Source organism: Sporisorium graminicola, chromosome SGRAM_14 (assembly GCF_005498985.1).
Source record: "Sporisorium graminicola strain CBS 10092 chromosome SGRAM_14, whole genome shotgun sequence".
NCBI classification, from domain to species: domain Eukaryota; kingdom Fungi; phylum Basidiomycota; class Ustilaginomycetes; order Ustilaginales; family Ustilaginaceae; genus Sporisorium; species Sporisorium graminicola.
In genome coordinates, this window is record NC_043724.1 from 435,501 (window position 1) to 460,770 (window position 25,270).

The window sequence follows — 25,270 nt, forward strand, 5'->3', positions numbered from 1 at the left end:
ACGGCATGATGCCTTGGCGAGCCAGCGAACGGCGTTGCCACTTTTCTGCCATGCACGGACTTTTGACAGCGGGACGTCACTTTTCGCAGCGGGGCAGCACCTGTCTGAACAGGGGACTTTACAGTAGCGTCGCGTTGCCCCTTCGTTCACCGTTGACAGAGAGATAAGTCGTGAGAGAACAAGTGAGCTTCCGTGACACCAACGCCTTTGATCCTTCTTTGCCTCGATCTCGTTGTGCAAGCTTTGTCTCTCTCTCCCTCTCTCGAGATCCTGTCCGCTTGCTCTTCTGCTCGTGACCAAGATGAACGGCGTCAAGCACGACGTGCCGTCGGATGGCCCACCGGCTACTCCGCCCAAAATAGCCTCCTCCTCGTCCTCTTCGGGCGTGGCAGCAAGTGTCGGAGCAACCGCTTCGAATCTCTCTGAAAAGGCGCTGCCACCCATCCAGGGCGCACTGCAGTCAGTCAAGCAAGGTGCAAAGGACCTCGTCGACTCGACTTCTGCTCACAAATCGGCATTTCCCGCTTCGCACTCGGCATCATCCGAATATCCTCTACCGCAGTCGCATCCAGACTCACAGATCGCAGACTATGTTCTCGTCTTCCAGCACATCCCCAAGAAGCACCTTCGCAGCTCTACAAAGGTGCCTGCTTCCGAGCGCGCCAAGATCGCAGCAGAGTACCATAGCCTCATACAGCGCATCCGCGCCACAGGTCTGCAGGTCACCAGTCGCGACGGTGCTAAAGGGTGCGGTCAGATCCTCATCTTTGTCAAAGCTGATGCGCAGCTGCTGCACAAGCTCGCTCGCCAGGAGGCGCTGTCGGACTATCTTCACGGCGTTCTATCCGTACAGCCCCCACCGCCCCGATCTTCGAGTCTGCAGAGTTCCCACCAGTCATCGTCCCTGCACCTGACGCCCGCTTCGAGGCTTCGTCTGGTCGACTCGTTGATCACGCTGCCTAATCTCGCCAGCCATGCTGTCAAGGATGTCGGAGGAGAATCGCAGGTCCCCTCAGGTGCAGGATTGCGTTTGGGTCTCTCCGAGTTCCCCCACCTTGTCGATATGAGCGCCATCCACGATCCCATCTACAACTCGGCTTGGGTGAAACGGTGGTCGCACACCTCACCTACCAAAGCGTTCTACGGGGTGGGGCTGGAAGATCTCGACTCGATCCGCGAGCATTTTGGCGAGGATGTGGCGCTGTACTTTGGATTCCTCAACTACTACTTCCAGGCGTTGGCTCCTGCAACGCTGCTCGGGCTGACGTTCTGGTTGCTCGGTCGTCCCTTTTCGCCCATCTACTCGCTAGGTCTCGTGACGTGGTCTTGTCTGGTTGTCGAGCTGTGGCGTATGAAGGAGCGCAAGCTCGCGGTGCGTTGGGGCACGCTCGGCGTGTCAGAAGTCGATCGCCGACGACATGACTTTGTCCCGCGCACCACACGTATCGATCCAGCCACCGAGGAGCCGGAGGAGGTGTTCGAGTGGTGGCGCAGAGAGCTGCGGGTGATTGTCTCGCTTCCCACTGTGGCGTTCTTCGCCTCGGTGCTTGCTGCGACGATGACGCTCATGTTTGTCGTCGAGATTTTTGTCACCCAGCTCTACCACGGGCCGCTCAAGCAGGCTGTGCCCTTCATTCCAACCGCGCTGCTCGTCGTAGCTGTGCCGCAGATCATGGCTGCTTGGCAAGCCACCGCGGTTGCTGTAACCAAGTGGGAGAACCACTACAGTGCCAAGTCGTACGACTACTCGCTGACGCTCAAGCGTTTCGCCATGCAGGCGATTACCGCCTATGGAGCACTCACGCTCTCCGCCTACGTGTACATTCCCTTCGGTGAGCTCATCATGGAGACTATGGTCCAGCGCGGCTACTTCAAACATTCGATTCAAGACGCGATCAAGCAGGGACACATCAGTCCCAAAGGAATCGACTTTCACATCAACCCGGACCGCATGCACACGCAGCTCTTCGCTGTAAGCGTCACGAGTCAGTTTGTCAACGCGTTCACCGAGCTGGCGCTTCCCGTGCTCATGCGCAAGTTTGCCGAGTGGCGCGAGCAGCGGTCTGAAGCCAAGACGATGTCTCAGAGGAGCGCGGGCCCGCAGCGGCAGGGGTCCATCGACTCGGCCGCCTCGTCCTCTTCGTCGGGTGCTGTGACGCCCCTCAACGGTGCAGAGAGGAGCGAGGAGTCGGAGCGGCGGTTCGTCTCGCGCGTTCGCAAAGAGCTGCAGTTGCCTGCGTACGACCTGTTCGGCGACTACGCAGAGATGGCGACGCAGTTCGGGTACATCACGCTGTGGTCGGTCGTGTGGCCGCTGTCGCAAGTCATGGGATTCGTCAACAACTTCTTCGAGCTTCGCTCGGACGCGGCCAAGATTAGCGTGAATACGCGACGTCCAGTCCCCGTGCGCGCCGAGACCATCGGGCCATGGCTCGAGACCTTTGGATTCATCGCCTGGTTGAGCGCGCTGAACAACGCCGCGCTCGTTTACTTGTTCCAGCAGTCCGAGCACGCGCATCTCGCGGGCCATTCGACGTACGAAACCACCATGCGCACTCACATCCATCCGTCGTCGGTGGGCTTCAACATCACGGCTGGAAAGACGGTGGACGCGCAGTCGATGTTCAGCTTCTCACGCCTGCTACCGAAGAGCATCCCCACTTCTGGGCCGGCGGGCGCAATCGTCGCTGCGGTCCTGGTGGCGCTGCTTGCAGAGCACGTGTACGGGCTGATGCGCAGCGGGGTGCGACATATCCTGGAGAGGCTCATTTGGCGGGGTAGTAACGAGGAAATGATTGTGAGGAGGAGAGAGTGGATCTTGCGCGTCGAGACTTTAAAGTTGCACGTTGCTGCGCAGGCCGATCAGCAGATCGGCGGTGTGGAGAAGCCGCCGCTTGATACTGGTGTTGCGGGCGAGGGATTTTGGAGCAAGGATAAGGATGTGGGTGCGTCGGCGATTCAGGGCTCCGGTAAGACCGAATGAGTAGGGAGAGAGCTTTAGAAGCATCTCAACGTCGCTGCAAATTAGATTGTGCTGTGTGTATCGTTCTCAATCGGAATCGTTGCCCCCCTTCAAAATGTGTTCTTTCAACTGTAGATGCGGGTGATTGAAGGCCGGGGACGGTTTTGAATACTGATACAAAGTGTTGAGGTGGATTCGTCATCTTCATCATCGCCGACGTTATTTGACGTCGAGAGCCCCCTTACTGGCCTCTACCTCGGCCCCTTCCGCCACCCCTTGCACCGCGTTCCCCCGAGGAGCCTCCACGTCCACCACCACCACCTCCTCCGCGGTTGTAGCCGCCCCTCCCGCCGCCACCGCCACCGCGGTTGCCCAGGCTGACGCCGCCCGAGAGACCCGAGTTGGCGCTGCCGTGCTGACGCTGTTTGCGCGCCTGCTCTTCGTGTTCCTTGACCTGGTCGATGACTGAATCTGCGACACGGCAGTATTTGATCTGTGGACGGAGAGGAAAGAACTTTCGTCAGTGATGTGCGTGGAAGGTTGAGGAGGGGAACTGGGCGGGGAAAGACTTACGGTGCTGCCGCGAATATAGCATTCCTTTTGCTTCCAGAATTGCTCGCCGCTCTGTTTTCGTAGAGGCGAAGGGAGATGATTTATGAATAAGAATGAATAGCATAGAGGATTGGAAAAGGAAAGCAACTTACGGCACTGGTCTCGTACACCTCTCGCAGCGTCAAGTTCATAAAGTTATCGCACGCTACGAGGTGGCCGTTGAACGTCGATCCGTTTTTGAGCTCCACAAGCTGCATCCGTGAAGGCAGTCGTACAGTGAGTCGAGGTGAGGTACAGGGAGGCAGATAGGGTAAGTAAGTGTGCCTTTGAGATCCGCAGTAATGAGGTCTGAGAGAGACTTACCATGGGCTTGTTTTGCGCTGCGTTGAGCAAGGACAATGGCAACTGCGGAATCAGAGCGGGACCAGGAAGGAAAGAGCAGATTAGCGGTTGGATCAGAGTAGTTCACTGACTGGAAGAGACGCCGACTTACCATATTGAGCGAATGTGTCTATTGAAGAGGGTTCGATCGAATGGGATGTGGGATCCTGAGGTGATTGCTGTGCACCGATTAAGCTGAAGGAGGTGCGAACGGGCGGGAGGATTGTGCAATTGTCGAACACCTGCGCTTCGCCAGCGATGACTCTACAATGCAGAGATGGCGAGTGTTGTTGAGAGTTCCGTATGTACTCGCGATGAGTGTTGACTTATGTTGCTGTGACAGGGAGGCTCGCTACGATAGATGATGGGAGTGAAGGATGCAATTAAGGATGATGAGCAGCATCCTCGTTTCAAGGAAGGGTTTGTGCGATTCGCGTTTGTCAACTCCACTCCTTCCCGTTTGACCCGATTGTGGCTCGATCTATCTCCCGATTTCAATTTTTTTGAGTCGCAAGACACTCAGCCACAACTCCACTTAGAGTTGCCTTTGGGTTCTCGACTGAGCCTTATTCTTGTTCTTCTCATCTTCCACCACCACCGACCACCCCACGCCGCGCACAGGAAGCCCATCATAGTGGTCCAACATGTCGAGCTTCCGCAGTATAGACGTCAAAGCACCACACATCCAGCAGCTTCAGTACGATATACAGCTCGAGCTGGCCGCACGCGACTACTCTTCCCAAGATGATCCCGTCATGGCAGAGTACATTGTGGTGATGCTCGCCAACCAAAAGACGCCTGAACAGATCACCTCCGAGATGAACGATCTCATCGGAGCAGAATATGACGCTGCTTTCACGGATTGGATCTGGAGCGCAACCCAAAACTGTCTCGACACTCATGCTGCTTCTTCGACTGCTGCTCCAAGCAGCAGCTCTGTTGATGCATCCCTGCCAGCATCACATTCCACCACTATCGAGCTAGGCCCCTCATCCGAGTTGCCAGAACCTACACGCAACTTCCGTCAGAGGCGTAGCAGATCGCCTCAGGCGGGGTCTGGAGCAGCATCACGTGCCCGCGAGCAAAGAAGGAGCCGCTCGCCTACCGCTCGCCATGCAAACGATTACAGACACTCCGGGAGCAGGTCGCCACCATCACGCCTATCCACGCTTGACCGTCTAGACCGCAGACAGCGAGACTACAGCAGCAATGAAGCGTGGCGAAAGTCGATATCGCTGCGAAGCAACGACGAACCGCCTTTTGACGGCGAAGCGTTTTGGCACTCGAAAGCCGAAGAGCGACGTAGAAACCCACCTCCACCGGTGAACAACAGGGCGGGCGGTGTAAGGGAAACGAGGATTTTCAATGCGGCATACGGTCAAGCTGTTCGGAATGGGAGCGGTAAATCAGGGAGGGAACTGTTTCCCAAAACTGAAGACAACGATGAACCTCTTCCACCGTACCAAGAGTCCGCCGGTCTCAGCATCTTTGGCCGTGCGGGCGTCCCCGATCCACGGGCAGCAGCATTCGTCCCATCCTCGGCAGCTATGGAGACAGCAGAAGTTGCCGAAACTTCTTCCACCTTCGCCTTGAATCCAACCGTGCAGTCGTCGACGTCCATCTTTGCGCGCATCGATCCGATGCTGCCCAACAACCAACCACTTCCAGCCGCCGTTCCTGAAGGCACGCTTCCCGCTCACTCTAGCGACTTTCCCACTCAGCCTACCGAGACGTCGATCTGCCGATGGAACGTGGGCTGCACCAACCCCATGTGCCCATACTCGCACGCCTCGCCCGCCAACGCTGGTCCCAATGGCGACCCGAACGCGCTCGTGCTGAGCCAGCAGAATTGTCGTTACGGCGCGCGGTGCATCAACAAGGACTGCATGCGAAGTCATGTCAGCCCTGCCGTCGCAAAGATTCAGGCTCGTTCTGCAGCGCCCGTGTCGTTCAACGCTGCCTCGACCGTGTCCACCGCACCCACCGCAACCACTGCAGCAGCAGCGGTGGCGCCTCCTACACTCTCAATGGACGCCGCGCTTCCCAGCCACTCCGGGTCGAGACCGTGCCGGTTCGGCGCGGCGTGCACGCGTGCTGATTGCTTCTTTTCGCATCCTCCCACGCGCAGCATTGCTCCGCCGAACAGTATCGCGTCCGGCACACCGTGCAGGTTCGGCCTAGGCTGCACACGTCCCGACTGCTACTTTGTTCATCCTCCCGGTCAGCGCGCTAGCGGTGGCGTGGCTACGTCGAACAGGCTGCAGGTATTCGCACAGAATGGAGGGGACGACGAGATGGAGGTTGTCCTTCCTGGCGCAGGACAGGAGCTGGAGCGGGGACGGGAGAGGAGCGGGTCAGAGACGGTAAGGAGCGAGGCTAGTGTGACTACGCCTGCTGTGACGCTGAGTGCTTAAAGAGGAGAGGGGCAGAAGGAGAAATATACCACTTGCTTAGTTCAGAGCACTGTACTCCTATCGCACACTTTTCGAGTGTAGGTGTGTGCTACTTGTTTTGGAGGCTGAGTGCACTGCGTGCGTGAAGAGAAGGCGCTGCTCGATAGGATTTGAGTAACAATCTTGACTTACGTTGAGAACAGACGCAGCTGGTAAGAGACTAACGAAGATTCAGCCAAATAGGGCGAAGCTCGCAGCGTCATGAAAACAAAGCCGCGCAGCATCGCCAAGCATCACGAACACACCCGTTCTTTTTACAAACAAAAGGTGTTTCTTCAACCTTACCCTCTGCGCACCCCTCAGTGCTACAGATACAAGATGAGCGCCAGACAAGCGTCGAAGCTCGAGTTCTCTGCAAAGCGGACAAGTTCGGAAGGCCAATTGCCTCGGCGCTGTGATTTCGAAACGAAGCCAAAGTAACGGACGCTGCACTCACTGTTCACCTGAAGCACCTGCCTCAGCACCTTCCGGAGGACTTCATCTCTCAGAAACGCCATTCGCTCAAAGAGCTCTCAAATTCTTCTCCCCTGGCCCTGTCTTGCTGTTCTTCACCATCAGCTCCACCACCTGCGTCTCTTTCACCATCATTCCCATATTGGGTTGTTGCTGATTGGACCGGAGTCCTCGCAAGCGTACGAACAGACCGCTTTCAATCGCGCGGGCTCATTTTGGCGCTGTTCGCTCCGGCACAGCTGAGAAGGGCCACCGCTGCTGGTGCCACTTGCCAAATTCTCTCTGTTCAAAAAGACGCCAGTACGGACGAGCTACCCAGGACACCCCCGGTACCCGTCGAGCGAGACACTCACAACATGCAAAGCATCCGAACCGCAGACCGGTTGGGGCAGGATGTTCGAGCAGCTTCACTGCAAGTGTCTTTTGTCCTGCATTGTGAGGCGCCCACTTCATCTTCCGAGGTAGAGGAGAGAAGTATGGATTCGCACAGGCCCACCAACGGGCCAGAATTATTGGCGAACGACGAGGCACGCACGGTCGCTGCGATTCGTGCTGTTCTGACACTGGGGATTGAAGATTCGGAGGATACATCGTCACTCAGTAAGACTTTCAAAGCCGATTCCACGGGTAGTCTTCATCCTGCGACTACCCCCGTGTGTAGTCCTTCGCCGCCCAGCCCAGCTTTCGAGAGTGGTGTAGAGGTGCTTCCGGCCGCTCGACCACAGTTCCAACAACTCGTCGCCGCCGCCCACTGCAGCAGAGAAAGACCCGACACTGCAGGATCCTGATACAGGTGAGACGTCGCAGCAGTCGTCCGAGTTCTCCGAGCAGGACGAGCTGGAGTCAGCAGGCGAACAGAAAAACCAGCTGCTGCGTTCCAGTCCCGTCGACTCTGACGAGCAGTACAACAAACAACAATCTCCGGTGTCTTTTGAACAGAGGGAACTGGTAGAAGAGGCTGAAGACCAAAGCATGTCTCCGCCGCGCTGTCTCAGGTCGACCAGTCGAGCAGCAACCAGCCAGCCAATTCCGGCCAAACCCTCCCTTCAAAGACAGGCCCGAGCTTCCTCCGACTCCATCGTCTCCTTGCCTCCAACAAAGACACCGAAAAGCACGGGTACACACTCTGGCGCCGCTCCCAGCCCGGTGGCAGCACCGGCTCCGATCAAGGCTGAAAGAGAGAAACGCCAGTCGTTCTTAAAGGGCTGTGAATTCGTCACGAGCATCTGCACGAGTAGTATGCGGCCCAAGGTCAAGGTGGAGGTCGGGGTTGCAGCACCTGAGGTATCGAGTGGTGTAGCCAATGAGGCTAAGGGCAAGCCGCAGGCCAAAGCGGACAACTCCACAGTTGGTAAGCGGGATGTCGACAACTCCACAGCTGGTAAGCGGGATGTCAAAACGAAGAAGCTAGGTGCCAATACTATCAAGACACCATTCTCAAGCCAGGCATTGCCAAGGCAGGCTGCCGCAACCAAGTCTTCCGCAAGCGCCACACAGCCGTGAGCCCCAAAGCGATCCAAAAGGCGCGCCAAGAGGGAAGCACGGAAGCGCGCCAAAGCTACCTTGGCCAAAACCAGGGCGGCAAAAGTGTTGCTCCGTCAGCAGGAGGCTGAAAGACGTCAGCAGGATGAAGCGGTAAAGCAGAAGCACCAAGATGAGATATGTCAGCTCGACGAAGAGGCCAGGACCGAACTCTTGTCAGAAAAGCAGAGGTCGGTAGCGGGCGTCAAGATAGTTGAGGCGACGGATGATGAATACGATTGCTACAGCGACAGCCTGTTCTTGCAAGTTACCGAGGAAGAGCAGGGAGGTGTCAGCAACGATACGGTGGAGCAATTGCTTCAATGTGGTTGGGCAGCTGATTCGACAACAACGACGGCGTCAGAACTGATGTCACCGCCGACACCGTCAACGGTACCAAGAGGTACATCGCTGCCGACACCCTCCACACATTCAACGCCTGAAGCTCAATCAACTTTGCAAGCGCCTCCTGCCCCCCCGACGCCCTTCCTAACTCCAACTACAAAAACAACTTCGCCCAAGCCGTCAAGCTCAGTCGCACTCGACGAAGATGTGCCTCAGAGTGAAGAGGATGCAGTCCTGCCATCGTCGCAGCCTGCTGCCTCGGTCCCTGTCGACACGGGTCGCTCTCAGTTCCATGATGCTGCTCGGCTCGCATCACTGCTTACACTCCCGCATGCCCCACAAAGTGGTGAGGTCGCAACTGTTTCCGGCGTGAGCCCTTCATACAGCCTCACACCGTCGAGCTCTCGCCTCCGAATCCAAAGCACAATCAGCTCTACAGAGCATGACCACTCCAAGGAAGTCTATTCAGAGCTCGGCCAGCTGACGTCCAGCAAGAAGGAGCTCTACATCTTCCTATCTACGACAGACGATCTGCTTTGCCAGTCTGTCGACAAAGGCAAGAAGCGCCAAGTACTCGCGCCTCCGATCGAAATCCGCAGTAGGGGCGAAGACGATGGCGTTACTGCGGTCATTCCAGAAGTCCCGCGGAAGAGGGGGCCCGGCAGACCTCGCAAGCACGTCCGGCCCGAAGCCAGCGTCACTATAGACGCGAAGCAAAGGCAGACAGACCGCGTTCCTGTCGACGACGAGAGCGATGAAGCGTACAAGCTGCTGAACGTGGCAACGACGGACTTGGAAGAGGAAAACGATCGCAGCGAGGACGAGACGTACACGGAGGACAGTGATGCTGTCACCAGTAGTAGTGAAGGGGCTCGTACGAGGAGGAGGACATGACGACGACAACGTTTGCCTGCGATCGGAGCTTGTCAGAGGGTCGCAGGATCGCCTGCAAAGTGTTTGCGCCAATCTCAAGGCGGACCACCGACATCCTCGATAGGCAGGGCGAGGGAGTGGCATGGCCACAACGCTAAAATGGTAAGTTCGAAGAAAAGGAAGGTAGAGAGCCTCAACACTGCTTGGCAGGACCAACAGTGTGGTACAGCTTATTCGAGCGGACTGCACCATTCTACTTCAGGTGCGAGTCATCAACAAGAGGCTGGCATCAGAAGCGAAGGTCAAGCGGGCTCTACCTTGGCGTTGTTGGGCATCAACTCTGTCTCTGAACTCTTCGAAGAGGGGTTGGTGGACATCAGGAACGGATTTGAGAGGAACAGAGAGCTCTTGGTTCGCCTTTCTAGGATAACGCCGGATCAGTTAACTGTCTATGACACGAAGCCGAACGATTCCTCTGCCGACGAGATGGACCACTGCAGCCCAAAACAATCCGCCTCGTCTCTCCCCCGGCCACCGCCACCATCTCCATCCAGCTCAGAACCGTTGCGCTTCTCTCGACCGTTCTCACGTGCTCCACCAACCCCCTCACCCACCCCCCACTCCTCCGCCACAAATTCTGGTCCGGACAAGACGCACGATCTCAAGCAACGAATCCTCGGCGATGCGCACATCATGCAGTCAGCAGGCGAACAGGCGCTCTCTGCCTTCATCAAGGCGCAAAAGGCGTACGATCGGATGGCGCTCGATCTCGCCCTCAGGGCGAGATCGAGCGGTCAGAGTGGCACCATCAACGACTATGCGCAGCTCGTCTCGGTGTTCTCGAGGTTCGCAGATCTGCAGGCAGCAAGCGTGGAGCGGCTGGTGTTGTATGGAGCAGGTAGTGTCCCGCAGCTGCAGCTGGACGAGGTGAGGGCTGTACCGGGGAGGTAAGGTTGGGAGAGTTGACCAAGGGTGGAGCGAGGTTTCTGAAGTAGCGTTCTTGTCGTAAGTTAAGCTTTGAGTGAAGCTGCGCCGATGAGAATGAAGGGGTGCCCAGAATTCCTGACTTTGAGGTTCAGCCAGAACCAAGGCGCTCAAATGAGATCCTTGCACCCAGCTTCTTCGCCTTGCCAAGGCTCCGCAAGCTACCTTGCTCCAGAAGGTCACAGAGTCTGCATGTCCGTGTGCGTCAGAAGCGCATCACAACTGTGTCTTATCGTACTGTGATCTGTGCGCACCAGCCGTGGTCTGGCTGATGACGGTATCCTCCAGGATAAAAGCCAAGTCGCCTTCGCTTCTGCATCCTTTTGTGCCCTGCTTCCCACTCTGACCTGGATGAGCTGAACAGAAACGGCCTCATCACTTTGGAAGATGAGCACAGCCCTGACTCCTGAGCTGTGCTGCATCGCAGCGATCAAAGCTGCACTGGCAACGCAGGAGATGGAAGAGGACGTAACCAGCTCGGAAAACTTCCGAGGCGAGACTTGTCGACAAGGCCGAGACGACGATGTACTCATCGATGCAGAGGCAAGAACGCTCGAAGCGGACACAAGAAAAGTCAACCTCGAGCCGTCAAACGCCGAGGAAAAGCCAGATGATATCGAAATCTTGCCCTCAGATCCGAGGCGGCAACAGGTGGAAGACGAGCTGTCGCCACTCATCACAACGCCTTCGCCTCCACCTCAGCAATATTCTCCAGTGACAACTCTACCTGCGGCAACGTGCTCCCAGCAGCCGCATATTAGTCATAACGACGAGGCTAGTGGCGGCTCTTACCGACCAGGTAAGCGGAGAGCGCCAAAGCTGAAGGACCTGCTGCGTCCCAAGAGCCAAAAGGAGATCGACTCGTGGAAAACGTTGCCTTGGTGTCGGGACCGGCCAACGTCAACCTATGCCGTTGCGATCCAAGATTACCATAAGGCTGCAGGTCGCGCAAGTAGGGAGAGGAAGAAGCTGAAGAAGCTCGGTCTTTCTTATGAACACATTTCAGTCCCTCGCTTCCAAGAAATCCTCGCATCACGAGGCCTGGGCTCGATTCCTGGCTCAGAGCAGAAGGCCCGCGCTGACGACGATATCGCCTTTGCCCAGGCTTACCGAGACTATCGAAATGCACAAGCTCGAGCGAGCCAGGAGCGAAGCAGACTGCGGAAAGCCGGGATTCCTTGTGACCATGTTGTCGCACCTAGCCTTGCTCAGATTCTCGCTTCTCGAGGTATCAAAGATCCCCGCAAGAAGTCGAGCCAACGGGACAACAATGTCGGGTCAAATTCATCACGAGCCCATGGTCAAGGTCGCTCTAGCTCTCAAGACGACAACAACGACTACGCCAACAACCACGATCTCGACCACGACGAGGCCAAGAGCAATGCCCCGTCAACTTGCAGTCCAGAGGAAGACGAACTCGAAGACGATTCGGATTCTGATACCGACTCGGACTGCTCCAAGACACTATCTATCTCCTTGACCGAGATGCGCAGCTCAGGTTTGCCAAATGTCCAGAGTGACTTTGAAAGGAACAAAGAGATGCTGTTTCGGCTTGCTGGGATGGGAGAAGATGATCTCACAACAAGGCGCAGCGATATAGAAGAGCCTGGAAATCGAAGAAAGGGCACAACTAGTGACACCGAGCGTGACATCAAAAGGCAGCGATGCGACTCTTGCGAAACAGATCATGTTTCAGGATCAGCGACGCAGGACGACACAGGTTTCGCAGCACACACGAATCCACAGCACACCTTTCATTGCGACCTAACGCTTCGCCCACTGCTTCCCCTTCCCCCCACCCCAACGCCATCCACATCGTCACTCCCGCCACCTAGCGGAACCGAGCGCTGGCCGTCTCGCTACATTCCCTCCGCCTCTCCGCTTCCGACTCCATCCGCTTCGCTAGCGCCATCGGTAAGGCATGCGATGCTCAACGACGCCGTCACGCTCGCCTGCATCATCGACTCGATCAACTCACGCTTGGGCGAAGCACAGAAATGCTTCGACCGACTGCAGGCTAGCCTCGCCGGCACGGGCATGGTCGAGTCGACTCATCTCTCGGAATGGAAGGCGGAGTATAAGGTGGCTATGACCCAAACGGAGAGCTGCGTGGACGGATAGGATGTGTCAATGCGGAAAACGTTGTAGACAGGCGAAGGGTCGGGTGCGGTGGAAGAGTGGTCAGAGGACGCGGACGAAGCGTGCGCAAGTTCAAGCGTTACGAGGGCGCGCGGCTGCGCAAAAGAAGTGCTGCTTGGCACGAGAGGATTCAGAGAGCAAGTGACGGTGTATTGTGTGTATTGAGGGAAGCGAGAAAAGAACGACTGGGGTGAGGTGCGGGAACAGAGAAGAGCGAACGGCAGAGGTACAGGTATAGGGGGAGAACAGGAACAAACTGGTTTAGTATACAGATAGGATTGCGCAAGTGACCCGACAAGGGGGGCAAGGAGGTATAGGCAGGGATCCGAAGCATCTGAACGAGCAACTACAGCACCGGTGCTTACTCGATCTCGGCAGGTTCCGACATCTTGACCGCCTCAACAAAAGCCTTGTAGTCGAAAAACTTGCCGCTCTTGTCCATAAACGGACCGGACAGCAATCTGTCGATCTCCTTATCCGACATCTTGTCCCCCACCTGGCTCAACCAGAACCTCAACTCTTGCGCGTCGATCTTGCCCACGTCCTTCTCATCAAAGCACTCGAACGCCTCCATCAAGACTGTCTGGTCGTCCAGCTCCGCCAGGTGTTCGCCGAACATGGTGAGGAACTGAGTGAAGTTGACGCCAGCTGTGGCGCTCGACGCGTTGTTCTTGAAGTACGAGTTGAGCGAAGCAGGAGAGGCGTCGACGCCGAGGTTGTTGAGCATGGTGGCGATATCGGTCTTGGTGATCAGGCCGTCCGAGTCGGTGTCGATCATGTTGAATGCCTCTTTGAAGCCTTGGATCTGCTTGGGCGAGAAGGCGGTGTAGAGTGCGGAGGAGGACTGGCGAGGGTGGTTTCCCATCTTGCGACCGCCTGGAGAGGGCGCGCTGGACGACGAGCCGCCGTTGAGGAATGCGGCTGCGGAAGAGGTTGCCGTGCTTCGCGATGCCATCATTGCGAGTTAGTGCCTTTATGGATCTGAACAGGATGCGAGCTTCAAAAGGGAGGCCTACTTGCGGTGAACGTCGATTTGAGTGAGCTGTCGAGTGACGATGGTGTCAACGCTGCGAGATGATGACGGTGATGTTGAAGGAGGCAGTTGCTGTCCCTGTCCTGCCATCTTCTTGCCTGCAATCTGCAGCTTGAAAGTGTTGGTCTCTCGAGTCGTGCGTTTCTCGACTCAGGGGCTTCTTTCTCTCTCTGCTGTTCCACTTTCTTTTTGGCGCGCTCTTCTGTGGAGGAGAACGAAAACACACTTGAAACAAACATACAGCAACAGCGCTCACGTGCCGGTCGCCCGCTTCCTCTGGAACATTCAAAATTTGTAGACGTTGTACGATCTCACAATGACATTCTTTTTCCGCACGCACCAAGTTGAGCGAGAAACCGACAAACAACATTTTTGGGTCTGAAGCCAATCCTTCGCGATCGACGAATGTTGATCACCACCAACCACCACCACCGCCATCAACATCAAGGCATACGAGAGCACTACGAAGAGCCTGGAAGGTTCCAGTCGACGGTTTATGTTATTGCCGTAGAGGCTCCATCCCATCAAGCACGCAAGCTCTGCTCGGGCGGTCATTGTCGACAGTACATTTGTCGACCCTCTGAGGCTTCATTTGCAACTATTGCAACTACGGAAAAACGGGCATTCGAGGACCAACATGTTTCAATCCGCGCCATCTCCTGGCCGTGCAGGCCCTCACCCAGCAGTGAATGACTTTGCAACTCCCGTGCGAACTCCATCGACCTCGTACCACTCACACCCGTACTCGCAAGCCTTGACTCCCGCTGATGCCTCGAGCAAAGCTGTGCGATTTCAGAACCAACCTCTCCCACCGCAGCAGCAGCAGCAGCAGCAACAGCAACAGCCTCAGACTTCGGCTCTAACCTCGACCGCTACACCGAACAGGTCGCCATACTACAACGCAGTGTCGACACAAACACAGTCCCCGCAGCAGCGCAACACCGTCGCCAGCGCAAGTGCGTTCAACAACAAGATGGCGCTCCCTCGAGCAGCTGTGCCGCCTACCCTGGCAAGTGGAAGTTTGAGCAGCCCGGAGTCGAAGATCGCATTGGCAAGAAGAATCAAATGGAACCTGGGCGCGCTCGGTCTGCTCTGGATCGTGCCTGCTCTGACCACCAAACCGAGAGACGCGTACTGGTTGGTGTTGGATCAGATCTACTTGCACGTGGGAGGCGAGACGGACGAGCTAGTCGATGGTGTGGTGGGCTGGATCCTGTGGGCCATCAGTGTTATCCTGCTGTTCAATGCTGTAGAAGCTGCAGTTCTCATGCGTCGAAGTTCCGAGGCAACCCAAGCACTTCCTGCGGCGTCGAGCCCTGCTTCAACCGCGGCACCGACAGTAGGAAACAAGGTTGGGGCGGTGCTGGGGATGCATTCACCTCAGGTGGCAAAGTCGATCAACTTTGTCGCTGCGAGCAGGTTGAAGGGGTCACCCAAGACGAGGACGTCCAACATCGGCGCCAGTTCGCCGATCTCGCGGTCTTCGCCCAGCCAGCAGCAGTTGCAACAGAACCGCGCCTCACCGACTCAAGCATCACCCGGCTCAGCTACGGCGACGGACTACTCGCAGTTCTCGCCTTCGCTGCGTCGGGCGTCCAACACGGTACCCTCGCCCGGAGCCTACAGCAGCAACAGCGGCGGCTTCGGAGGCAGCACTAGTCGGATGGGCACTCCCACCTCCGGGATTGAATTCGGCACAGCAGGCGGAGTGGGTGCTGCGTCGTCAACGTCGTCGTCTTCGCCGTTGGCGGCGTTTCGAGCACGACACGCTTCGCGAGCCTCGTCGGCTTCTCCGTCGTCGATTCGCGCTCGGTCTGTCACTCCATCTGTGAGTGGTACGCAGGTGGACCTGAGCTTTGATGATGGCGTGGCGGACGATGGGGTGGATGGAGGGGAGGCGACGTTTTTGGGCGACGAGAGCTTTGAAGTGGACAGGGCTCTCAAGAGTTTGCGTCATTCTATGGGTGCGGTGGCTTCGACTCCCGCGCCCGCGTTTCGGTAGGCATCCAACACGCAACCTCGAGTGTGGTTCGACTAACAACCAGACTTTGCATCTATTACTTTTTTTCCCTCGCTGTCTATGGTACTATACATTGTGCGGGCGGGCGCGAGTAGTGAGTGGGGTTCAAGCATCCTCGACTTGGATCTCGACGTTGTTGAGCGCTTCTGCCGCACCGTCTACGGCGACTGCGGGGTTACTGGACGTTGTCGGGATGCCAAAGCGTCTCTTGACCGCCAGCACCTCTGCGGGATCGCCCGTGTTCTTTGTCAAGTCATCCGAGATCTTGACCACGGGTCGGTCTTCGACCGAGTCGAGCTTGATGACAATGTTGAGCGCTTTACTCTTGACCCCGTCCGAGCCGAGCTGTGTGAAGTCGTTGGTGAAAGAGGTTCCAATCCCAAACCCAGCACCGATGCCGATCCGCTTGGAGTACGCCGCGAGGTCCAGGCACCGCTGCACGTCGAGACCGTCCGAGTAGATTACGACCTTGCTCTTGGGATCGACGCCGATGCTAGTATACGCCTGCAGCGCCTTTTGTGCAAACGCCTTGCTGTCGCCCGAATCCTGACGCAGCCCGCGCCAGCGTTTGGCGATCTCGATGCCGGAAGGGTTGTCGAGCAGGTCGTTCCAGAAGACGTTGGTGGAGAAGGTGTCGGTGAGGGCGATGGTGAGGTCGTGCGTGGGGCTGTTGGGGATGAAATCGGGAGGCGAGTAGACAGCGTCCCACAGCTGGAGCGCTTTGAGGTTGGAGTGGGTGTACCCTTCGAGTGCTGCTACTGCCATGGTCCATTCGTGTGCGACGGTTCCGATGGGAACCAGGTTGAAGAGTTGTGCAAAGTGGACGTTGGATGTTCCGAGAAGTTTGCCGTTGGTCGAAGAGGAGGGAGAGGAGGTGTCACCGGCAATGAGGCCCTCAATGACGATGCGGTGAGTTTGGTAGGACCGCCTTCTGCGGGTGCCGAATTCGGAGTAGCGAATACCATTGGACGTCAGCTGCTCAGCTTTGGCACGAGCTTGGTCAAATTGCCCATCCAACGACCATTTCGTGTCCACGGTGCTGAAGTACACTTCCGACACAATCGCCATCAACGGCACCTCGTAGAAAATCACGTCGGACCAGACGCCCTGCACCTTCAAGCTCAGATCTCCCCACTCCTCGCCCGAACTGCTATAGTCGCCGCTTCCTGAAGGGGCGAATTCCACCTTCACCTGCTGCGACGGCTGGAATCGAAACGCCTGCAGATAGTCAAGATAGTCGCTACGTAGATACGGGCAGGTTTGCTCGAGCCACGTACGCTCCTCCGAGGTCAGCTGGAGGTGGACGAGGTTGTCGATGTGCGTGCGAATTCGGTCGATGGCAGCGTGTGTGAACTTCATGGTGGACGCTGAGCGGTTAGTAAACTTGTATGCAACGCGAGTGCGAGGATAGTGGCGCAGCACGGCTTGCTGCATGGTGAGCTTGTACAGATCCGTGTCGAGGATGCTGCGGATTGGCGCAGCACCCGGGCCATCCTTGGCGACGGTGGCGGCTGTTGCAGCCGAGGAGGGCGCCGCTGTCATAGTGTGTGATATGAAACCCAGCTAGAGGCTGTCACTGGAGCGTGGTCAAGGGGTGGAGGTGTTGGTGGTGTTGGTGTTCTCTCTGATTGATGGATGGCCTTAGCACATGTTTAAAATCAAGTTCGCCAAGACACGGACGCGGAAAGAGATTTTTATCTATGTTAGATCTGACCAAGCGTCGTTTGTGTCTAAAATCCCAGCTTCAGACTGCGATGTGCCAAGACCGGACGACAGCTCAGGTACACTGCAGCCGGAGACAGCAATTCCGCAGCCACAGCCGAGTCGTTCGTTCTCAGTGAGCATTGGCTGGTGAATTTCTCGCAACAACAGGCAAATAGGCACAGTAAGCGAGGCAGAGCGAGCCCAAGGCACGGACGGCAATTTGGCAAAGTCAACATTTGAGTTTGAATTCAGCTTTGACCTTCGTCATCTCCATCATCCACCGCCACTGTCCATCCGGTATATACCCTCGCTCTGCTCTGCCTGATTCTCATCATTACGCCTCAGTCAAGAGGAAACCGACAGCGCAGTTGACCGTTCCAGCGCCCCTTCGGAACCCGCCCGCCTCGGCCACTCCCGCACTCATTGGTGGCGAACAACGACCCTGCAGCAGCCATCTGCACATTCGCCTCCGTCTGGACACGGAAACGCCATCATTGCAGCTTATTTGCGCCACATTCTCTTGCTCCGTCGGCTATAGGGTGATGATTCCCCAACCCCTCCTCGCCAAAATCGCTCACCATGTCTAGCATCTTTAACAAGTACACACGCGTGCCCACCAACGCGACACTACCGACATCCGCCTCAGATACCCGCTCCTCGTCATCATCCGGCGGCTTTGGGCGTGCACGTACACGCTGGGCTCTAATAGCCGCTGCCTTATTCGCGTTGCTTCTGTTCTTCGGCTTCGCCTCATCAGATCCAGAGACGTCGGCGACGTGGAAAGCGAAAGCCGGTGAATATGCGGGTAAGTTGCCCTGGGGCAAGACACCCCCCAAGTCGACCTTTTCCAGTCTCAAGGATGTCGACGGCAACGAGTTCCAACGATGGCTCAACGGCTCCGGCCGCGCCGATCTGCACTACGATTCGCCCTTCAATCCGGAGGACGTGACCCTCACCGAGGATGAGTGCGATACCTTCTTCCCTGGGTTGTGGAAGGAAATCGAGCGCAGTGTCGATTACTTTACAGAGCACCCTTTGACTGCCGACTATCTCGACAAGGTGTGCGACGACGGCATCTGGTCGCACGCCCGTGTGGTGATCCACAACAACCGCGTCTACCTCAAGTACTTCCAGCAGTCGGCATTCACACGTGTCAACTCGGCACTCGCCCTACTCTTCCAATCTGTGGTCGGTTCTAGGGAAAAGCTGCCTGATGCCGAGTTCTGCCTCAGCGCCAACGACTGGGGCAGCATGGGCAAGTTCTCGCTCGATCGTGCGCCGTACCTCGAAGACCTCTGGTTGATGCCGGACTACGGCTTCTACTCGTGGCCTGAGCCGGGCATCGGCTCGTACACCGAGCATCGCGAAAAGACGCTGCAGGTGGAACTCGCGACGCCATGGGATCAGAAGGTGCCCAAACTCTTCTGGCGTGGCGCTATGCACGTAGGCACCGCGGACCGAAAAGCCTTGCTCGCGGCAGCAGAGAAGCACGACTGGAGCGACGTCAAGCCCTTGGATTGGGACAACCGAGAAGGTTTTGTCACCATGGAAGGCCACTGCAAGTGGAAGTTCCACGCCTTCCCCGAGGGCATGACCTACTCTGGCCGTCTGCGATACCTACAAAACTGCCGCTCGGTCATCGTCACCCACGAACCGCGCTGGATCCAACACTGGACGCATCTCTACAACGCCGACCCAGCCTCGCCCGATCAGAACATCGTCTTTGTCCCCGAGTACAAGGGCGACGACCCGGGCGTCGAGGTTGAAGACGACCGTGGACAAGTGTTCCGAGACACCACCTGGATGCGGCTCCCCGAAGTCATGGACGAGCTCCTCCAGGACGACGCCAAGGCCAAAAGGATCGCCGACAACCAATGGTCCTTCTTCCGAGAGCGATACATCAGCCCCGCCAGCGCTGCCTGCTACTGGAGGAAGGCCATCAAGGCCTATGCGGGCGTCCAGAAGTTCCAGGTCAACTACACGGGCACCGAGACGAGCTACGAGAGCTTCCTGCTGCTCGGCAACAAGTTGCAGCGAATCGCAGAGTGATCTGCTCTGGTCGCATCTCAGGACTTTTTCATTATATCGCAATGGAATGTGTTCTCTCTCCCTTTTTATTTGTTTTGGCGTCCTCTGGTTGTCTGCGTGTTTCAGTGAGGTGAGGCTTCCATACCGTCCCACCTTCAATGGTGCGAGATCGTCACTCGACACGCACGCACATGGGCGAAAAGAGATGGAGAGAAAGAGATCGATTCTGGTTTAAATGACGAATAAAAGAGGCAAGCCAAGCAGACAGAAGAACGCCAGAGGCAGAAATTTACAGGTGCTCGTCAGAAGCCTTCCTGTCCAAGTCAAAGGCATCGCGCAGGTAAGCCTCGACTTCGGCCTTATGCGCGACCTTGGATCCAGTGGCGACCGAACTGCTTGGTGGACGCGAGGCCAGGCTGACAATGTCCTTCTTGTGGTGCTCCGTGTGTCGGCAAGCAGTCCTCAACCTAGGCTGCAGGTACGACCACGCACCGTTGTTGAGCGGCTCCTCCTGGCAGAAGACCAGGTCGGCGTTCGGGTACTTGTCGAGCGCCTGCACGATGGCCTCGTAGTGCAAGGGCGAGAGCTGCTCGATACGCGAGATGGCCACATCCTTGATGTTGTTCTCCCTCCTGTGCTTGAGCAGTTCGAAGTAAGTTTGACCGAATGTCAAAATGTGGCGCTTGATCTGATCGGGCGCCACCAGCTCGTCCTTGCCCTCGGTAGCGTGGGGCTCGGGGATGAATCGCTGGAATCCAGTACCGGGAAGGAAGTCCTCGAGGTTGGATCGTGCCTCCGGATGACGCAGCAGCGACTTGGAGAAGAAGTTGATCAGCGGCTTGCGGAAGTCACGGTGCACCTGGCGACGCAGCACGTGGAAGTAGTTGGCCGGGGTGGTGCAGTAGACGACGGCCATGTTCGAGTCCTGGTGCTGACGGTTGCTCTTCTCGGGCGTGGGGAACTTGAAGGGGTGGTCATCGCAGAGCTGCAGGAAGCGCTCGATACGCGCCGACGAGTGCTCGGGACCCTGACCGTCGTAACCGTGGGGCAAGTTGAGCACCAGACCGGTTCGCTGCAGCCACTTGCGCTCACCTGACGCGATGAATTGGTCGATGATGCACTGGGCGTTGTTGGCAAAGTCACCGAACTGCGCCTCCCAGATGGTCAAGTTCTGGGGCGACACGAGCGAGAAGCCGAGCTCGAAGCCCATGCACCCGAACTCGGACAGCGACGAGTTGCATACGACGAAGGGAGCCTGGCCCTCACCGACGTGCTGGAGCGGGGTGTAGGTGCCCTCGTTCTCCTGGTCGTGCAGCACCGAGTGACGCTGCGAGAAGGTACCACGCTCGACATCCTGACCGGACAGGCGAACGTAATTGCCCTCGAGAGCGAGCGAACCGAAGGCGAGCGCCTCACCGGTGCTCATGTCGATGTTCTTGCCCTCCTCGACGGTCTTCAAACGCGTCTTAAGGATACGGCCCAGGTTGCGGTGAACAGTAAAGTCCTCGGGGTAGCTCGAAACGGTTTTGCCAATGTGCTTGAGCGTCTCCTCTTTGACACCGGTGTCCTTGTGGTCGAGGATCTGCTCGGCAAGCTCCTTGGGCGAGGGGAAGCCTTCCCAGGCGCTCGAGAGCCACTCGCGCTCCTCGGGTCGGTAGTTCTTGCTCTTGTCAAAGGCTTCCTCGAGCATGCCCCACACCCACTTCTGGTGCTCTTCAATGTCGGACTTGGTGAAGCTGCCTTCCTCGACCAGACGCGCGGCGTACTTGGAGAGGGTGGGGTCCTGCTTGGCGATGGCGGCGTACATGCGGGGCTGGGTGAACGAGGGCTGGTCAGTCTCGTTGTGTCCGTGCCTTCGGTAGCAGACGAGGTCGATGACGACGTCCTTCTTGAACGTGGCGCGCCAGTCGGCGGCGAGCTGCGAGACAAAAGTGACGGCCTCGACGTCGTCGCCGTTGACGTGGAAGATGGGCGCGTCGATCGACTTGGCAATGTCCGAAGGGTAAGGGGTGGATCGGGCAAAGCGAGGGTCGGTGGTGAAACCAATCTGGTTGTTGACGACAATGTGGACGGTACCGCCCGTGGCGTAGTTGGGCAGGTTGTACATGCCCATGGTCTCGTAGACGACACCCTGACCGGCAAAGGCGGCATCACCGTGCATGAGGAGCGCCATCGAGGTGGTGTGCTCCTTGTCATTAGCAAAGTCCTGGAGGGCACGAGTCTTGCCGAGAACGACGGGGTCTTCGGCCTCGAGATGCGAAGGGTTGGCAACGAGCGAGAGGGCCACTTTCTTGCCGGAGGGCGTGGGTCGGACGTAGTTGGCACCAAGGTGGTACTTGACGTCACCTCCGCCCTCGCCATCGTCCTCCTTGGCGGCAAACTGGTGGAGGATACCCTCGATGGGCCTGCGGATGACGTTGGCGAGCACGTTGAGACGACCACGGTGGGGCATGCCGATGGTGACGCTGTCGACGCCGTGCTCGACGGATCGGTCGATGAGGGTCTTGAGACCCGGGATGAGCGACTCGCCACCCTCGAGACCGAAACGCTTCTCGTTGGGGTATTTGGAGGCAATGAAGCGCTCAAATGCGTCGGACCAGATCAAGCGGTCGAGGATGGTGCGCTTCTCCTCGACGGTGTACTTGAAAGGTTCCGGGGTCTCGATGCGCTGACGGAGCCAGTCGCACTTTTCGCGGTCGGGAATGTGGACGTACTGGATGCCGATGGAGCCGCAGTACATACGCTTGCAGGCGTCGATGATCTCGCGGATGGTGAGCTCCTGGATGCCGTTACTGACAAAATTGGGGAGGAGACCGGGACCGAGGCGCATCTTGCGGTCGAGGTCGCTCTCAGACCAGCCGTAGTGCTCGATCTTGAGCTCCTCGGGTACGTTGGGGTCGAGATCAGGGTCGAGGATACCAAGGGGATCCAGGCGGGCGATGCGGTGGCCGCGCACCTGGTAGGCACGGACGAGGAGCTGGAGCTTGAGGTGGTCGTCGACGGCATCGGTGGAGCCGCTGAAGCTGGACATGTCAACGGGAGGCGCCTCCATAGGGAGGGGCATGAGGGTCGGGGGAGCACGGAAGGCCTGCTCGCTGGGGAGACCCTTTGCGAGGCCGCTAAAGTAGACATCCCAGGAGGCGTGGACGGAGGAAGGGTCCTGCTTCCAGAGCTTGTGCATCTCCTCGGCATAGTAAGCGTTGGTGGTGTTAATGAAGTTGTCCGAACCAGAGGGGGCGTTGGGTTTCGCCGGAGCGGGACTAGCCTGTTCGGATTTGGAGGAGGACTGGTAGTATCTGGACGAGGCGCTCAAGGAGCTAGGTGTCGGGATACGAGCCGAGGCGGAAGGGAGAGCGGAAGCCCTCCAAGCCGCACGGGGCATGGATCGCGAAGTGATGCTTCGCAGCATGATTGAAAGATCTTGCAGAGTAAATCAGACCAAAGAGTCTCGATTCACTGGCAGATGAGGTGGTTGTGGCTAAGTGTTGTGTGTGCGAATGGCGCGTGTCGACCAAGGAGTGCTCGTATTACGAAGCAAAGCACCAAGTGTCGATGGAAGTGAGGAACCGGGATGATGCGCAATCACACTGGGACGCAGTGGAACAGGTCGAGATGGTGGCGAGTGGAAGGGGATCGAGACGAAGAGGGCGTCGAGACGGCCCGGCTGAGTTGTGGAGGATTTCATCACTCGAAGGCGACGGGTGAGATTTTGAGAAGGCGCGCGCCTTGGGCAGCGCAGCCAACCAGACAACCATAGGTGCAGAGCTGGAAAAAGCGGAACGACCAGGAAGAAAGAAATCCACCACAGCCCAGCCAGAGACAGAGAGGAAAACACGCGAGGAAGAAGGGTTTTCGTCTGCCGTTCCTCTGTACTCACTTTGCATGGCACGGTACTGCACAGCACAGCGCAGCGAAACGACGTGCGAATTACTTAATTTTTTTTCTGGTTACTTTGCCCCTCCGCCAACTGACTCGGCATTCGGACGCCTTCCGACCCCAGACCAGCCAGCAAAGCAAGAAGGTCGCAACCGGACGAGGACACTGCCGTAACCATGAGCCAGTCATGTTGACACGGATGCCAACATCTTCTTATCCCGGCCACAACAGGAATCGGCCGCTTCGCAAGGCTTGACAACGGCGGCGCTCTCAGGAAGAAAAAAAAACATTTCCAGAGAGTCGACGCGGTTGATCCGGAAAGAAGCGACACCATGAAATTCAAGCACAGGCGCAGCGACAAACTAGGGGCGACAGCCAACGTTTGGCGACGACGGGATGTCAAAATGACCGGTCGTCCCGACAAGTCATGTGGACTAGACTGTACAGCATAGCAGGCACACCGGGCAGCCTCTGTCAGTGTGTCCAGCTCCTCGCGTTTTCGCCGACGAGCTCGACCCTCGTGTCGGAGTAATCCGCATGTCGAAAAGGTGTGGAGAGAGAGAAAAAGCGCAAGGAGGAAAGAGCACTTCGGACTTGAAGCCCGATGAGCTCCTGGCTTCCTCTCTTTCTTGATTCCTGATCCACGTTGACCAGGCTCCCAAGGTTATGCCAATGGCACTACACTCTGGTATCACAACGGCCGGACCGACGCATAAAGCGCAAGTGCTGACAGTCCAGTGACGGTCTCGAGCTCACAATGGGAAGAGGCCCTCGGACTAGAATCAGTTTGGGGACCGGCGAAAGGAACGTGCTTCAGATGCGCCAGAGAATGCGCTTCTTGTCGGTCGATCACCAGCCTAAACCCGCTCAAACAGCAAATCAGAGGTTGGGAATTGACCCAATATTCACGGTGACGGAGAGATCCGCGCGGTCCTCAAATGCATCTCGTATGCCTGCCAAAAAGGTTGTCCCGTGTGTGCTGGAATGGTAATGCCGTCGTTGGGACCTGAAGTGGCAAGCAGCAGATGACACCACTGCACGATGCAGATCATCTCGAAGCGGCTTGCAATCACCGAACGGATCACATGGTCTAACATTGCTGTTATCCTCTTCTCACACACTCGCACGAGCTCTTTACGTTCTGCAGGGTTTTGACGAACCTTGCTGGCAATCGACGTCATACTCCTTACCAGTTTCAGGCACGCGGTGCTGGAAAGGACTGCCTGTGCCAAGGCGAGCCGCCGACCATTCGAACAAGCTCTGTGGATCATGAAAGCGTGAGTGTGCCAGTATCAGCAACACTTCTATCTGCGATCACAGGCGAATCGAACAAGAGGTCTGGGGGATGGGGTCATCGTCGAGCGAGCCACTGTACGACGAGGTGGAGAGGGGAGTGGGACGGGCCAGGAAAGGAGTTCAGAGCGCTGCAAACGAGTCAGGACCGGCGATGAGCTGCAGAAGCGGGCCGGAGCTTGGACGAGCCTTGGCGTACGCGACGGCGGCGGTGTAAATGGTCATCCCATAGACAAGGTCCGCTGCTGGTGGTCGGCGAGAGACACACACACGCTTGCTGCCTTTAGCGAACTGTACGTCTTCATCATCGCTGTGCTGCATCGCCCTCGCACAAGAGCCTCATTCAGATGTCGCGGCACCATGCTTGCCCAAATCAAAATCAGCTTGGCCGACTCGTGTGACAGGTAGAGACAGGCAGAGCAGCCAGCTGCTCCTGGATTAGTCGATGGATCTCCGCTGCTTGGAAAGCCCACCAAGAGACACCGACTCTCCGGTCTGCGCTCTGGGTCTTGTTGTTAGGCTCAGCAGCAGCGGCTAACAATTCCCACCAGTTGACAATTGAGAAAGCGCGCGTCAAAACTGACAGCTCAGCAGTATTGGTTCTCGACTCAGAATTACCAATTTTTCATCATCATCATCGTCGTCATTTCACC

The 25,270-nt window shown here is 57.2% G+C and overlaps 11 protein-coding genes across 11 annotated transcripts; 7 read left to right on the plus strand and 4 right to left on the minus strand.

Annotated features, from left to right (window-relative positions):
* Positions 1-301: 301 nt before the first annotated feature.
* Positions 302-2,983, plus strand: EX895_002395 (uncharacterized protein; the record flags this gene model as incomplete). The annotated part of the gene is made up of 1 exon (XM_029882994.1): positions 302-2,983. One exon carries the CDS (start codon positions 302-304, stop codon positions 2,981-2,983), a length of 2,682 nt encoding a protein of 893 aa, XP_029740749.1.
* Positions 2,984-3,203: 220 nt separating this feature from the next.
* Positions 3,204-4,010, minus strand: EX895_002396 (uncharacterized protein; the record flags this gene model as incomplete). The annotated part of the gene is made up of 5 exons (XM_029882995.1): positions 3,204-3,455; positions 3,536-3,586; positions 3,667-3,765; positions 3,878-3,919; positions 4,008-4,010. The coding sequence occupies 5 exons, from the start codon at positions 4,008-4,010 to the stop codon at positions 3,204-3,206; spliced, it is 447 nt and encodes a 148-aa protein (XP_029740750.1).
* Positions 4,011-4,539: 529 nt separating this feature from the next.
* On the plus strand, positions 4,540-6,309 carry EX895_002397 (uncharacterized protein; the record flags this gene model as incomplete). Its single annotated transcript, XM_029882996.1, has 1 exon — positions 4,540-6,309. The coding sequence occupies one exon, from the start codon at positions 4,540-4,542 to the stop codon at positions 6,307-6,309; it is 1,770 nt and encodes a 589-aa protein (XP_029740751.1).
* Positions 6,310-8,691: 2,382 nt separating this feature from the next.
* EX895_002398 (uncharacterized protein) lies at positions 8,692-9,561 on the plus strand (the record flags this gene model as incomplete). The annotated part of the gene is made up of 1 exon (XM_029882997.1): positions 8,692-9,561. One exon carries the CDS (start codon positions 8,692-8,694, stop codon positions 9,559-9,561), a length of 870 nt encoding a protein of 289 aa, XP_029740752.1.
* A 138-nt stretch (positions 9,562-9,699) lies between these two features.
* Positions 9,700-10,491, plus strand: EX895_002399 (uncharacterized protein; the record flags this gene model as incomplete). Its single annotated transcript, XM_029882998.1, has 2 exons — positions 9,700-9,702; positions 10,192-10,491. The coding sequence occupies 2 exons, from the start codon at positions 9,700-9,702 to the stop codon at positions 10,489-10,491; spliced, it is 303 nt and encodes a 100-aa protein (XP_029740753.1).
* Positions 10,492-10,911: 420 nt separating this feature from the next.
* Positions 10,912-12,645, plus strand: EX895_002400 (uncharacterized protein; the record flags this gene model as incomplete). The annotated part of the gene is made up of 1 exon (XM_029882999.1): positions 10,912-12,645. One exon carries the CDS (start codon positions 10,912-10,914, stop codon positions 12,643-12,645), a length of 1,734 nt encoding a protein of 577 aa, XP_029740754.1.
* A 379-nt stretch (positions 12,646-13,024) lies between these two features.
* Positions 13,025-13,621, minus strand: EX895_002401 (uncharacterized protein; the record flags this gene model as incomplete). Its single annotated transcript, XM_029883000.1, has 1 exon — positions 13,025-13,621. The coding sequence occupies one exon, from the start codon at positions 13,619-13,621 to the stop codon at positions 13,025-13,027; it is 597 nt and encodes a 198-aa protein (XP_029740755.1).
* A 712-nt stretch (positions 13,622-14,333) lies between these two features.
* Positions 14,334-15,698, plus strand: EX895_002402 (uncharacterized protein; the record flags this gene model as incomplete). Its single annotated transcript, XM_029883001.1, has 1 exon — positions 14,334-15,698. One exon carries the CDS (start codon positions 14,334-14,336, stop codon positions 15,696-15,698), a length of 1,365 nt encoding a protein of 454 aa, XP_029740756.1.
* Positions 15,699-15,821: 123 nt separating this feature from the next.
* On the minus strand, positions 15,822-17,258 carry EX895_002403 (uncharacterized protein; the record flags this gene model as incomplete). The annotated part of the gene is made up of 1 exon (XM_029883002.1): positions 15,822-17,258. One exon carries the CDS (start codon positions 17,256-17,258, stop codon positions 15,822-15,824), a length of 1,437 nt encoding a protein of 478 aa, XP_029740757.1.
* A 741-nt stretch (positions 17,259-17,999) lies between these two features.
* Positions 18,000-19,469, plus strand: EX895_002404 (uncharacterized protein; the record flags this gene model as incomplete). The annotated part of the gene is made up of 1 exon (XM_029883003.1): positions 18,000-19,469. One exon carries the CDS (start codon positions 18,000-18,002, stop codon positions 19,467-19,469), a length of 1,470 nt encoding a protein of 489 aa, XP_029740758.1.
* A 268-nt stretch (positions 19,470-19,737) lies between these two features.
* Positions 19,738-22,857, minus strand: EX895_002405 (uncharacterized protein; the record flags this gene model as incomplete). Its single annotated transcript, XM_029883004.1, has 1 exon — positions 19,738-22,857. The coding sequence occupies one exon, from the start codon at positions 22,855-22,857 to the stop codon at positions 19,738-19,740; it is 3,120 nt and encodes a 1,039-aa protein (XP_029740759.1).
* Positions 22,858-25,270: the final 2,413 nt, after the last annotated feature.